General features: G+C 49.6%; 1 protein-coding gene across 1 annotated transcript in view; it reads left to right on the forward strand.

Annotated features, from left to right (window-relative positions):
* The window catches only part of SHC2 (SHC adaptor protein 2), a 19764-nt gene extending 6415 nt beyond the window's left edge, over window positions 1-13349 (forward strand). Inside the window, exons 3-12 of the mRNA XM_069102853.1 lie at window positions 1287-1347; window positions 3910-4029; window positions 5998-6051; window positions 6458-6509; window positions 6721-6847; window positions 8046-8217; window positions 8724-8790; window positions 10147-10305; window positions 10991-11292; window positions 12344-13349. Of these exons, the coding sequence (XP_068958954.1) occupies window positions 1287-1347; window positions 3910-4029; window positions 5998-6051; window positions 6458-6509; window positions 6721-6847; window positions 8046-8217; window positions 8724-8790; window positions 10147-10305; window positions 10991-11292; window positions 12344-12472 (1243 nt within the window). The 3' untranslated portion in view covers window positions 12473-13349. The remainder of the gene's footprint in view (window positions 1-1286; window positions 1348-3909; window positions 4030-5997; window positions 6052-6457; window positions 6510-6720; window positions 6848-8045; window positions 8218-8723; window positions 8791-10146; window positions 10306-10990; window positions 11293-12343) is intronic.
* Window positions 13350-14414: the final 1065 nt, after the last annotated feature.

Consider the following 14414-nt stretch of genomic DNA (forward strand, 5'->3'; position numbering starts at 1 on the left):
AGGGCAGAGGTGATGAGGAGGGGGAAGAGGCAGAGAAGGGCAGAGGTAAAGAGAGGTCAGAATACTGCAGAGAAAAGGTGAGAAGAATGGAAGGGGATTGGGTGGAAACTCCCTATTACAGCAGGAAGGAAAGACAGGCTTGGATCAATAGCTGTGACACTGACTTGGAGAGGGTGGAACCGAAGGGGGAGGGGTGCCTTCTATTATTTATCATCTTCTTTGCTACCAAACAAGGAGATGTGGTACTGGGGGAGAGGGTTGGTGGGAGTGCCATTGGAGCTGGTGAGGTCAGCCAAGGGAGGGAGGGCCTGGGGTTTTGTCCCCTGGGAATGGAGGAAGCCTGAAGCTTTTCCTTTAAATGGAGTCTCTGTCAGACTCCAGGCCCCTATCCCTTCTTTCTATTCTTGGCTACCATTTTGGTGAAGACCTGTCATCTCACTAGGCCCATATCCCCATGATGACCAGCCTATCCCCTTCACTGAGCCTTCTTTCCCTTCATCAGGCTGCATCCTTCTCATGGAGCTTCCTAGAATACCAGAGCTGAAAGGGACCTCAGTGTCCACTGAGTCAAACTTACACTAGATAAAACAAACCCTACCTCAGCATACCCCACCAGTGTCTTTCCTTGATAACTTCAGCTAAGGGGAAACTCACCAGTGCACAAGGCAGCCCATTCCACATCTGAATTTGAACTGAGTTTAAATGGTTAGGAAGTTTCCCTTTACATTAATCCTAAATGTGCCTTTCTGCCATATTTATTCTCCCCTCCCCCATTGCTTCATTTGGATCCCTTCTGAGCCCCAAAAGAACAAATCTAATCCTTCTACAGGAGAGCCCTTCAAATATGTGCATTTCCTAACCCAGCCACTGCCTAAGGCTTAGATTCCAAAGGGACCTCAGAGAGTCTTCTAGGCCCAATCCCTTCATTTTTACAGTTAAAGAAACTGAGGTGACTTGCCTGAGGTCACACAAATGACGGTAAGTGTCAGAGGTGAGATCTGAACTTGGGACCTCTGACTGCAGAGCTGGCACTCTTCCTAGTGACCCACCCAGCCTCCCTCCTGTAACAGGCTGGGTTATTGTGGGAGAAATGTTCTGTGAAGACTGAAAACAACAAAGAAATGTGAAGTGGGAGTTAGCAAGTTGTCATCATCAGTGCCTCCCCCTCCCAGCTGCACAGCCTTGCTGGGGTGACTTTTCCCCTTCCCAGGATTTTCGAGCCCTGACCTCTTCCTTGAGCTGCCCTCCATTGCTCTCACCTGAGGATACTATCTGTCTGCCCACAGGGAGGCGATCAATAGGCTTTATGAAGCAGTACCTGGTGTCCGTGGTGCCTGGAAGAAAAAGGTGGGTGAAGCTTCAGGCAAAAGCAGACTCTGTTATGGGATGATAGGAGCTGAGGAGGGTGTGGAGTCCAGAGAGCAAAATTGAGGAGTCAGCTACTACCTGGGTCCTGCAAGTAGGGGCTGAGGGAGAGAGAAGCAGTGCCCCGAGGATATGGGTTCCCTTCATCCATAGCTGGAGGAGAATGCAATGACTAGGATGGAGGGTTTGATGGGTGTGGATGAAGAACTGTTTTAGCTTTCCCAACATGGAGAATTTCTAGTTCATCACTAGAATCCTGAGCCTCCAACTTGAGTTTTTCTCCAGCCCAACACCTAGAACCCCCATACTCAAATCAGAGTGCTTTTCCAGCCTCACACCTAGAACCCTGAGTCTCAAACTTTGATCTTTTCCCAGCTTCACACCTGGACCTCTTCTCAAATGTCACACTGAGAACCATAACATCAAACCTGGACCCTCCTCCAGTCTGACACCTAGAATCTCCATCCTCAAACCTGGATCTTTCTCCAGCTTCTCACAGAGAACTCAAATTTAAACCTGAACCCTTTTCCAATCTCACATCTAGAACCCCCAGCCTCACCCCTAGAACTTCCTAAAGCCTCACACCTGGAACTGACACTACAATTATTAGTTACCAATCACTTCCCTTCTCTGAACCTGTTTCCTAATCTGTATAGATTAGGATAATAATACAGGCACAAGGTGGTTGTGAAGAAAGCCCTTTTCAAACCTTAAAGTATTATGGAAATGTGAATTAACTCCCCTCCAACCAAAACCTAGAACCCATCTAAGGTTTCAAACCTTAGTCTTTTTCACACCTAGAATTGTCCCGGTAGATACAAGCTTAGATGCCCCCCTGTGACTGGAGCTAAATCTTTATCTTAAAACTGAGAATTATTCTTCAACCTGAAACCTAGAACCTCCCACAAAACCAGGTGTTTCCCCCTCCTAAAAGCTAAACCTTGTCCCATTCTTTAAGCTGAAACTCTGAGCATCAATCTTTTTTCTTTTCTTAAAAAAAAAGTTTTGCTGATATCCATGCCCTCTCTTTTAAATCACAGTTACTCCTAAAATCTCTCTCCCCCCACTCTTTCTCACTCACACACACACACACACACACACACACACACACACACACACACAAAATGAGCTTGTGGTAACAAAGAAAAGCATTTATTCAAAATCCATTAGCCCCAGTGACTGGGTCTGACTGTATGCCACTTTCTTCAGTCACAATCTCTGACTTCACTACCAAAGGAGGGTGGTTCCTCCTCATTTCTTTTCTAGGGTCAGATTAATCATTACAATTACTCCACCTGGCTTTATTTTTGTGCCCCTTCTATTCCATTACTAGCGTCATTACATCTATCATTCTCTTGGTTCTTGTTTTACCAAAGTAAAGGTGTAAATATCAGTTCATACAAATTTTCCCATGCTTCTCCAAATTCCTCTGATCTATCTTTTCTTACAGTGCAATAATATTCCCTTACATTCATGTGACACATTGCTTTTTGTCATTCTCTAATCAATTGACACCCACTTTAGTTTCAGTTTTTTGCTACCCTAAAGCCCTGCTATGTGCCTCCCACCTCTGAGCATAGAGGGGGTGAGATAGAAACACTGAATGAAGTAAACATTGTCAGATATGGCTGGCACATTGGTTAGTTTTGCATAACTAGACTTCTTTGATACAAGGGAGGCTATTATTAGATGTGAGGAGTTATTTTGAAATGGCATTAATTTTTTTAAAGCATCGTTAAAACTTTTTAATACAATTTTTTTAAGTGCTTCTAGAGGGGTGGCTAGGTGGTGCAGTGAATAGAGCACCAGCCCTGGAGTGAGGAGGACCTGAGTTCAAATCTGACCTCAGACACTTAACACTAGTCATGTGACCTTGGGCAAGTCACTTAACCCCAATTGCCCTACCTTCCCCCCTCCAAAAAGCAAAAAAAAAAAGTGCTTCTAGGAATAGTTTGGTACATATGAAATTTTTCTTTCTGTCTTTGACTTTTTAGAATATATGCCCAGTTATGGGATATCTGGGTCAAAAAGTATGTCATTGTCTTAGTCTTCCTTACTTCACTCTGCCTCAATTTATGTATCTTCTTGAACTTCTCTAAATTCTCTGCATTCACCATTTCTTAGGCCCCAGTAACATGGCAGGACATTCATGAACCAAGGTTAATTTAGCCATTTCCCAAATAACAGACAATCACTGCATTTCCAGTTCTTTGTTACCCACAAAAAAGTGCTGCTCTGGATCTTTTGGCATCTATGGGAGTTATCTTCCCGTCTTTGACTTCCTTGGGGGTATATATCTAGCAGTCAGGTCTCTGGGTCAAAGGATAAGACAGTTTAATGTCTTTTTTGCCTATTTCCAAATTGTTTTCTGGATTGCAATCTCCTCCTCTTCCCCCCCATTTCCCCCTCCCCCTAAATTTAGTCTTTCCTGTTGGTTAGATCTGACTCTACACCCTGGTCATTTCCTAAATGTTCTGGTCTTATGCCCTGGCTCAGTCAGAGTTTGAGCCTGGCTAAAGGGGCATCATTTCCTTTCTCTTACAGGCCCCCAACAAAGCCCTGTTCTCCATCCTTGGGAAGAGTAACCTTCGTTTTGCTGGTATGAGCATTACAATCAATATCTCCATTGATGGTCTTAACCTTATGGTGCCCACCACTCGCCAGGTAAGCATCAACCCTGGTGCCACCTGATTTCCAATCTCCATCCCTCCCATACTGATCCACTCCATCCTCATTTCTTGTCCTTGGCCTGGGGAACAGGAGTAGGGTGCCAAGCCAGGTCAAGCCCACCTGCTTCCTTCCAACTCACATGTGGGTCTAGGAATTCTCTTCCTCTCCTGGGATACTTCATTATCCCTGGGGGTGGAAAGAGAGAAAAGGGTACAGTTTTGTGTTTGTGGGTCTATGTACACATGTATGTATGCATGCATGCATGTATGTATGTGTGTGTAAGCACTCCTGTGCAAAACATTTATTATATCTGCAAAAAGAAGCAGGGACTAGATCTATGATTTTATTAGTACAGGGAACCCCCAGGGAAGGAAATTGCTCCTATCAACGAAGGAAAATTCCTTCATGAAAATTCCTCTGTAACTTGTCTTAAAAGAGGGATGATGAGGGGCGAAGGTCACAGACCTAGTGTTTGTGTAAGGGACATGATCCAAGGTCTACCTGGATTTAAGACTGACTCCCTATGCCCCATGCCTCTTGCTTCTCATAAGGAGAAGAGTGTAAATGTATGGATGCTGACATATACACATCTCTTTGTGGATCTGAGTGTGTCTCTGAGTGTGTGTTTGAGCTCTGAGTGTGTCTGTGAGTGTTTCTCTGAGTGTCTGTGTCTCTGGGTGTCTATGAGTGTGCGTCTGAGTGTGTCTCTGAGTGTCTGTGAGTGTGTCTCCAAGCGTCTCACTTTGTCAGCAAGTCTGATTGTGTTACCCAGATCTTCCAGAAACACACTGTGTGCTTTCGGTCTTTCTTTTTCCCTTCTCTGGGGCTGCTTTCCTGTCTACTAAAGGAAGGAGCTGGGTTCCATGATCTCAAAGTCCCCCTCAATTCTGACATCCCCTGACCTGTCTCTGGATGTTTCTATGTACATGAGGATTGGTATCACTTGGCCTGTGTCAGACTGTAGGTTTCCTTCATGGATTCTCCAGAAGGTCTGGGACCTTGGGAAAGCTGGAAAGAGTGGCCGGGGTGGTTAGGGCTAGCTAACCTGCCACCTGGCACTTGGCACATAGTGTGTGCTGAATAAATGTTTGTTGACTTGGATCAACTTAGGACCTTTTCTCCCCACGAGGCAACCAGGTCGGGTAGGGCACAGAGTGCTGGGTCTGGACTCAGTTGAATTCTGACTAGACACTAACTGTACGACACCAGGCAAATCACTTCAACTTTCTTCATCTGTAAAATGGGTATAAAAATCGCCTCCACCTCCCAGGGTCATTGTGAGGATCAAATGAGATAATATTTGTGAAGTTCTTTATAAACCTTAAAGTGCTGTATAAATGATCATTCTTGTTGTTATCCTCAGGGTCTTCAGCAAGGGCAGGAGCAGATTTTGCTCCAGGAGGGCAGAAATTGCCCCTGAGCCTTGGGCTGGGGAGGGGGTGAGGAAGGTGAGAGCAGGCAGAGACAAAGGCCAGTGGGGGGAAAGAAGAAGAATCCCAGGACAGACTCAGCCTGGGGTCCAACTAGAAGTCTGGAAGGGTGACTGTAAGCAAATGCAGATTTTGTGCAGCGGGGCACATATGTTAACCTTGAAGGGGCCTTTGTGTCCAGTTCTCCCAAGCACTACCTGATGTGACCCTCCACAGCTCAACCCATGTTTTTGCATGTGAGTACATGTACATCCCAGGGTCCCTGCACTGGAGCAGGGACTGAGGCAGAGGAGCAATGAGCCTGCGGCACGATGCCAAGTCTAAGCATCTGACAAGGGACAGTTTTCCAGATGGTGCCCGGAGGGGTCCTCTGGGGCTGATATCTCAGACTCCTGGCTCCTTCCCAGCTGCCTGGTGCCCCCTGTCCAGGGAGGAGGGTCCCTAATGTGTCCAAGGTCCACCCCAGGCTTTGCCCTGTGGGCTTAACTCCCTGCTTCACTGTAACCCATCTCTGCCTCTCTGCCCGGGACAGATCATCGCTAACCATCACATGCAGTCCATCTCCTTCGCCTCCGGTGGCGACACGGTAAGCCCTGCCAATGAGGGGGGAGCTGGGAGCCTTCCTCTGGGGGGCAGCTCCGCCTTACTCTCCTCCTTCCCTTCCCTCCCCTGCTCTCTCCCCCAACTCAGGTTCTTCCCCTCCTGGTCCTCTCTGCCCGTCTCCCATCCCTACCACCGCAATCACTGCCTCCTTTGCTTCTGCATCCAGCTGGACCCCTTGTTGCCAGGCAACCACCTCACCAGCTCCCCCTACCACTGGCCTTGGCCATCACCTTTGCTCTCTGCCAATTATGTTCCTCTGGCACCCTTCTCCAAACCCTGGGCCCTGTGGACCAGCCTCAGAATCCCAGGTTCCAGGGTCTGGGGTGGGGTAGGGGCCAAGATAAGGTTTCGGCTGTCCTCTTACTCTGTGTACTCCCATCTGTCTGCAGGACATGACGGATTATGTGGCTTATGTAGCAAAGGATCCTATTAACCAGAGAGGTGAGACAACCTTTGGCTGGGGAAAAGGAGAGAGTGGGGAGAATGGGACTGGGGGATGGCTGGAGATCTCCCTGGTCTTCTGAGATTACAGAGAATTTTCCTGGGAGAGCTGGAGGGAGGTTTTAAGGAGGAAAGTGGGAATCTGAGGCTCCTGGGGTCCTGCTTCATGTGACATGCTCTCTGGCCTCACCCTCTCTCCCTTCTTCCATAGCCTGTCACATCCTGGAGTGCTGTGAAGGATTAGCCCAGAACGTCATCAGCACTGTGGGCCAAGCCTTTGAGCTACGTTTCAAACAGTATCTCTACAGCCCCCCTAAAGTGGCCATTCCCCCTGAAAGGTAAAGGGGTCCTCAGCCCCAACCCTGCTCTGGCCTCACCTTGTCCAGAGAAGGAGGCAGATGAGGTGTAGGGGAAGATGCCCCAGATGGGAAATCAAAACACCCAAGTCTGAGTCCCGGATCTGCTCCTGACTCACTGCCTTGGTGAGGTGGTAAGCTCTCCATTAACTGGAGGTCTTTTGGGGTTGCATTGCTGGTTGTCTAGGATGCCCCAAAGGGAATTCCTGATCAGACATGGATTGAATGATATTCCCTGAGAAGTCTGAGATTTTGTGATTCTCAGCCCTTACTCCGTGCTGGGCCTCAGTTTACCTCTCTGTACAATGATATGGTTGGAGACAGTGACCATAAGGTCCCCTTGCCCAAAGTAACCTCTCACATTGATTCCTTTTCTATCCAGGGATTGTTGGTGCCTACTGTGTACTAGCATTGTAGGGGGAAACAGAGAAGAAAGCCTGGTACGGTAGCTTCAGCATCAGAGGCCTTGAGTTCAGATCCTGTCTCTGATGCTTCTTATCTGTGCAAGCCCCTTTTCTTTTCTGTGACTCAATTTCCTCTGTAAAATGAGGGTTGAGTCAGGCAGCCTCTGGGGTCCCTTTCAGCTCTGGATGTCTGACCCTCCGAGTCTCTGGCCCATTCCCTGGCCCTATGTTCAAGGCTATCAGAATCAGAGTCTGAGCATTGGAAGGGACTTTAAAGGGCATCTGGTCCGGTTTGTCCCTGAATGGGGAATCCCTGCTCCAGCACACCAAACAAGTCTTCTTTTGGAAGACTGAAAGGGATGGGGAGCTCACCTGTCCTGGGGGCTGCTCATTCTGTTTCTAGACATTGTTAGAAATTTATCCCTTACTTTGAGTCGAAATCTGCCTTTCTGTGGCATTCCTCCTGTTGGCCTTGGTTATGTTCTCAAGGGTCACACAGAAGCAGGCTCCTGTGCTGGCACTGTGGTGATGCCGGGTTCCAGAGCTCTGCCAACTGCCCCCCACTTCCACGGCTCCCTAATGACGGCAGCAGGGGACAGTAGACATAGCACTATCTGAAGACCATGTTCTCTCCCTGTTGTTGGGGGGAAGGGGTCCTAATATCCAGGCCTCTGATGCCCCATGATGTCCCAGCCCCCTTGAGATCATAGAGGATTTTTAAGGGAGCTTGCCCTGCCACCCCAAAATCCCTCTCTCCTTTTGTTTCTGTGGCCCAGGATGATGGGGAATGAGGAATCAGCCTGGGCTGAGGAGGAAGAAGCTACTGAGCATGACTATTATAACAGCATCCCCGGGAAGGAGCCGCCCCTGGGTGGCCTGGTAGACTCCCGGCTCTGGGCGCCCAGCTATGTCCACACCCAGCCAGCCAGCTCTGGGGCCTTCAGCCAGGTCAGGCTCTGCTTGTCTTTCCAGGGAATCTTGGGCTCCTGGGAAAGGGGCTGCTATAGGATGTGTCCTCCCACAGAGCCAGGGGCTCCAAAGACCCTCTGTATTTCCAGGGACCTGTGGTGGGCAATAGGACTTCCTAGGTTCTGTCTCTCAGCATCCCAATGGGATAACAGAGAAAATGGAGGGGGCGAGACATGGTCAGCCATGGATGATCAGGGCCCAGGGGAGACAGAGAAGGGGGAAGGATGTTGTCCCTACCCTGGGAAGTCACTGATTTGAGGGAGAGATATGGTTCCTGTAGTTGGGGAATTTCCACTCTGAAGAAAAGATGAAGACATCAAAAGTAGCAAGAAATCTGTCTGTGACTGTAGCTGGAGTGCCCAGGCTGGGGAGGCATGAGGGGATAGAGAGCAGGCTGGGGCTACAGGGGCCAGGGGTGGGAGATGGCTGGAGGGGATTAGGAGAAGATGAGGAAGGGAATGCTGACTGGCAGTTCTGTTTCCTAGCTTGGATCACCTGCCCGGAGAGAGCAACGGAGTCAGGCTGGCCTGCACTGGGACCTAGGCCCCCCTGGTACGAGTTTCCCTGACAGTAAAGATGCTGAAGTTGGGGAGAGAGGATCCTGGTGGGCTGAGTGCCCATATTAGTCAGGATAAGCTATGGATGTTCCACCTCTGCTGGCAGCCTGCCCACCAACCCCTCTGAGACACACTTTGTGTTCACTATCCCCTACCCTTCCCTATTGCTTTTTATCCACCTTCCTTCCTCCTGCTCTTCCTTCCTTCCTTCTTTCCTTCCTTTTTTTCCTTCCCTCTTTCTTTCATTCTCTCCCTCCCTCCCTTCCTTCTTTCTTTTTCTTCATCCCTTTCTCCCTCCCTTCCTTCCTTCTTTCCTTCCTTCCTTTCTTCTTTCTTTCCCTCCCTCTCTCCCTCCCTCCTTCCCTCTCTTCTTTCCTTCCTTCCTTCCTTCTCCCTGCTTTATAATCAAATCAACAAACATTTAGTAATTCCTACTATGCCTGGGGGGGTTGTGCTCAATACTAAGGACACAAAATGAAAAATAGCTTATTTCCAGCCCTCATGGAACTTATAATCTATTAGGGAGTGGGGGGCAGGGAGATGCTTTTATAGAGATAAACTTAATGCTATATATAATGTGATAAAGACCAAGAGACAGCCAGACAGTGCTCTCCAGGCAAATGTGAGGAAGGAAAGGTCATTTTCAGGTGGGAATGGGAAGCGGTGTGGGGGGGGAAATTTGGGGGGAAGAAGGGGAGAAGGAGATAGAATTTATAGAGATTTATGGAAGAGGTAACACCTGACCTGGGACTTGATGGAAAGAAAACAATTTTCACCTTCATGGGGGAGTGAAGAGGGAGTGCTTTCCAAACATGGGTTACTGCTAATGCAAGTGTGTAGAGTTAGGAGAGGGTAAAATGAGATTAGGGAACAGAAGATTATACAATTTATAGAATGTGCAAATCTGGAAAGGGAGGTTGTATGGGGCCTTGAATAGCAAGCTAAGAAGTTTTCTCTCTTCAGAACTGACTTCAAAGTCTGAGGGTCTGGGTTCAAATGCTGCCTCTATCCTTGTAACCTTCAGCAAGTTATTAACCATTCCTCTATAAAATGAGGGAGTTGGTGTAAATGCTCACCAGGGTCCCTTCTAGTCCTAAATCTACGATCCTCTCACTTCCCTTCCTCCTTTCCTTTTTCTCCTCCTGCCCTTCCCCCAAATTCAGAAGAATAATTCTAACCCAAAGTTGGTCCAATTATCCAGGAGAATCAGGGGGCTGGCCCTGCCCACCTCTCCTGATTATTCTGTCACTTCCACCCACCAAACTCAATCTTTCTCATATACCTCTCAGCCCTTCTGCCTCTCCCTGGGCAGCTTGGCTCTGCTAAACCCCTCTGCATGCCCCTTTCTCAGGCCAGCCCTGTGACGACGGCTACCTGCAGGCAGACAGCCGGCCCCTGGGCTCCCGGGACTATGAGGAACACATGTATGTGAACACACAGAATCTGGAGAGCTGGGAGACGGAACCTGCTGCCCCAGAGGAGAGCCCCAAGAAGGACCTTTTTGATATGAGTATGCTGGCAGGAGGAAGGGAGACAAGGCCTTGTCCTCAGAGAGCCCCTAATCTGAAGGCTCAATATGGCCTCTACCCTGGGAGGGGGAAGGTCTAATAGAGAGGGATAGACCCTTCTTTCAAAGAACTCCCAAAAGGATGGAGATTCCCAGCTGGGTCCTCAGGGAGCCATTAGAGAAGGACACAGCCTCCGCTCTCAGAGAGCCCCTGGCTTGAGCCAGCACTCAGGAATCGTCTAGGCTGGGAGGGAAGACCTGATGGCTTTGTACTCAACCTGGTCTAATGGAAAGTGCTGAGCTGATGGCCTGGCTTTAAATCCTAATCCTTACTCTTAGCTGTGTGACTTTAGGCAGGTCCTGCCCTTTCTCTGGGCCTAATTTTCCTCCTCAATAAAATGGGGGGGGGGGCTGAAGGAACCCGAGGATCCTTTTCCCACTCTAAAAGCTTATGGTCCTTTAATTTGACATGGTTGGATGCCCTGGTCTGAAGGAGAAGAAAATTTACAAAGCCATTTTCTCATCATTTCTCTCATTTATGCCTCAAAAAATTCTATGAGAGGGGTGAGCCCAAGATTACCCACTCCCACTTCATAGATGAAGAAACTGAGGCCCCTGTGGCCAGGCACACAGTGGGTTAGGGAGTGTCAGAGTCTGGAGTTGAGCCCCAGGTCTCTTGGGATTGCAGGGCCCTTTGAAGACGCTCTGAAGTTGCACGAGTGCTCAGTGGCCAGCAGTGGTCCCGTGCCCATTGAGGACCAGTGGCCCAGCCCACCCACTCGCCGAGCTCCCATTGCCCCAACGGAGGAGCAGCTCTGCCGGGAGCCCTGGTACCACGGAAAGATGAGCCGGCGGGCAGCCGAGAAGCTGCTCAGGGCGGACGGGGACTTCCTGGTGCGGGACAGCGTCACCAACCCTGGGCAGTATGTCCTCACGGGCATGCACGGCGGACAGCCCAAACACCTGCTCCTGGTGGACCCCGAAGGCGTGGTAAGGAGGCCCCGGAGCCAGCAGCCACAGGCACCAGGGCACAGAACATGACCTCTCCGAGATGCAAGGGGTTTGGGAATGAGCCAGAGAGAGCACAGGGATCATCCAAGCTCGTCCAGTTCAGTGCATCAACAAGCATTTATTAAGTCCCTACTGTATGTCTGGTGCTGCCCTAGACACTGAAGATACAAAGATAAGAATGAAGTAGTCCTTGGCTTTAAGAAGAGAAAGGAAGAGTGAGGGGGGGGAGGTAGGGGGACAGAGGAGCCCAAAGAAGACTAGACAACCTTCAAGTTTCCTTCCGTCTCTGAAATTCTGTGGGAGGGGTCTTAGAATGTCAGGACTGAGAGGCATTGGAGAAAATGTGACCCAGAGAGGGGGAAAACTCACCTATCACTCAGGAAGTCAAGAGTAGAAAAGAGACTAGAAGCAAGGCTTGGTTAGCCTGACCACACTTTTTTTTTTTGTCTTTTTATTTTTGGAGGGGGGAAGGCAGGGCAATTGGGATTAAGTGACTTGCCCAAGGTCACACAGCTAGTGAGTGTGTTAAGTATCTGAGTCCGGGTTTGAACTCAGGTCCTCCTGACTCCAGGGTTGGTGCTCTATTCACTGAGCTACTTAGCTCCCCCCTGAAAACACTTCTTCCAGAAGTGCAAGACAAGGGCCCTTTCCAATCTCCACTTTCCAATCTAGCCGGGCTAGACAGGTGCATCTTGTGCCCTTATTATGGGGTCATGTCATAGCCCCTAGCCTAAAGGTTCCTACTGTGTGCTCTGCCTGCTTGGGTGTCCAGCTGGTAGCTTTCTCACTGTGGTCTGAGAGGCATGCAGTGTGTGTGTGTGTGTGGGGGCAGTGTTTGTCTTGGGAGGAAGAGGGATTTGTCCAGATTTTCTAATCCAAGACAGAAAGGGAGCTTCCTTGTATATCATAGCCCAGAAGGCAGATCCCAAAGGCTGGACCAGTTGTCCCTCCCTCTCTTTCTTTCAGGTTGTCCCCACCTCCCAAGCAGGGTTTCCTTTCCCCTCCCTGATCAGTCTCCTCTGTGTTGCAGGTACGGACCAAGGATGTGCTATTTGAAAGCATCAGCCACCTTATCGATTACCATCTGCAGAATGGGCAGCCCATCCTGGCCGCTGAGAGTGAACTGCACCTTCGTGATGTGGTGAAGCGAGAACCCTGACCTGGCCTAGGGGTGTGCCCCAGGGAAAGGGTGCTGTCTGCTTTCCAGGGTCCCTGGGACTGGGTTGTCTAAAGAGGGATAAAGGGGCCAGGCTACAAGTGTCCTTTCCCTCACCCATTCCTCACATGTACTGCATCATAGAACGTAGAACATAAGATATTAGAAATGGGAGGGCTCTTCAAACCCAGGATGCCAGAGCTGGGAGGACCTTTAGAAGCCAGGATGTCAGAGCTGGGAGGGCCCTTAGAACCCAGGAGGCCAGAGCTGGGAAGGCCCTTAGAACCCAGCAGGTCAGGAGGGCCCTTAGAACCCAGCAGATCAGAGCTGGGAGGGCCTTGAGAACATAGACTATCAGAACCCTAGTCCTAGGTGGGCAGAAGTATCTGATCCTGCCCTCCCTGGCCCTCACTTTCTTTGTAAGATGAAGTTTCTCTAAGGTTCCTCCCAGCCTTCACAGTGTGTGTTCTAGGATTCCTGTTAGTCTAGACGTTCTCTGTTCAGCATTCTAGGGTCCTTTCCTGTTCTGAAGTGCTATGGTTCCTCTCTTTTGGATGCCCCAGTTCCCAGGTGGTTCCTTCTCCATCTGCTGCCTGTCCTTACCCTTCTAGGCCCCAGCTTGGGGCTGGCCTTCTCTCACTCTTCTTGGATTTGTATGTCTCTGCCCAGCACCAAGCCTGGAGTTGCCGCCATCACTGCTCGCCTTCTGAGTGAGGGACTGGCTGCTTCTTCTCCCTGGGCCAATCTGGGTCTCTGGGAGCCCCAGCCCCCCTTCCCTGCCTCCATTCACCTGGCGTGAATGTGTTCATACCAAAGATGAAACTTTTTCTGACTTTTTTTTTTAACAAACAAATAATAATAACAAATGGCTGACTTCCAAGTTGGTAACCTCCTTCTCAAATGGGTTGGGGCTCCATAAGAATGCAGACACTGTGCTGCCCACTTCTAGACTGGAGCCTGGGTTCCCCAGCTGTAAAATGGGGGTGCATAATCCTTGGGTGGGGAGGTCAAGTTAAGGTGCTTGGAGATCCTCAAGCTGGATGGGGGTAGGGTCAGAGCAAAGGCAAGGCCTGGGATAGAAGGATGATAAGACCCAAGATCTCTGGCCCTGCTCCTCCCCTCCTCCCTTCCCCCACCACTCAGGAACACTAATGTATGAGCTCTGATGGGACAATCTCTTATGCTCGTAAGGGAAAAGGAAGCCGTATGATATAGAATCTAGAGCTGGTGTCATGCCCCATAACCCATGGGAAGGGAACTTGGCATTTGGGAGATGGGGCTTGGAGCTTTCTACACTTCCATTTCCATCATTCCCCATCTTCCTTACAGGCCCTGCTAACTCATTATAGGTTCAGGTACCAGAGGATTCAGGGATGCATCCAGAACTCTAGGACCTTTCAGAAAAGTCCTCAGGGGTCATTAAATCTAGTCTCCCATTTTACTGGTGGGTGATAAACCAATGCTCAGAGAGGGAAAGGGATTTGCCCTGAGTCACACAGCAAGGTGACTGCAGAGTAGGGTAGGAGAAGGTGGTCTTAACTGGCTGGGCATTCTAACAATGGCCACTGCACATTTCCTCCTTCCCCAGTACCATAGTCAATGACCACAATTCTCTCCCTCCACTTACCTCTCCCTAGATTTGGTATTCAGAAACTGTTTATATTTAAATCTGGGAGTGACCAAATGACTTGACCTCATTTAAGCTGAGCTACCCAGTCTAGAAAGAACCTTCCCCACTCCTCCCCTCCCCTCCCCTTCCCACCCCAGAAGCTAGAGCTGCCAGTCCCAGAGTATGGCAGTCCCATTCCAAGAGCCCTCTTCTCTAAACCAACCAGGAAAAAACCTCTCCCATGCCCGCCCACCCCCAAGCCCTCTCCAGAGGAGGAGAACAAGGGCAGGCTGGGAGGGCCCCTGCACCATTTCTACAGGCCAGTGATTTCATTGG

Source organism: Petaurus breviceps, unplaced genomic scaffold (assembly GCF_028583685.1).
Source record: "Petaurus breviceps papuanus isolate PSGF00001 unplaced genomic scaffold, PetGlider_PUasm1.0 103, whole genome shotgun sequence".
Classification (NCBI taxonomy): Eukaryota; Metazoa; Chordata; class Mammalia; order Diprotodontia; family Petauridae; genus Petaurus; species Petaurus breviceps.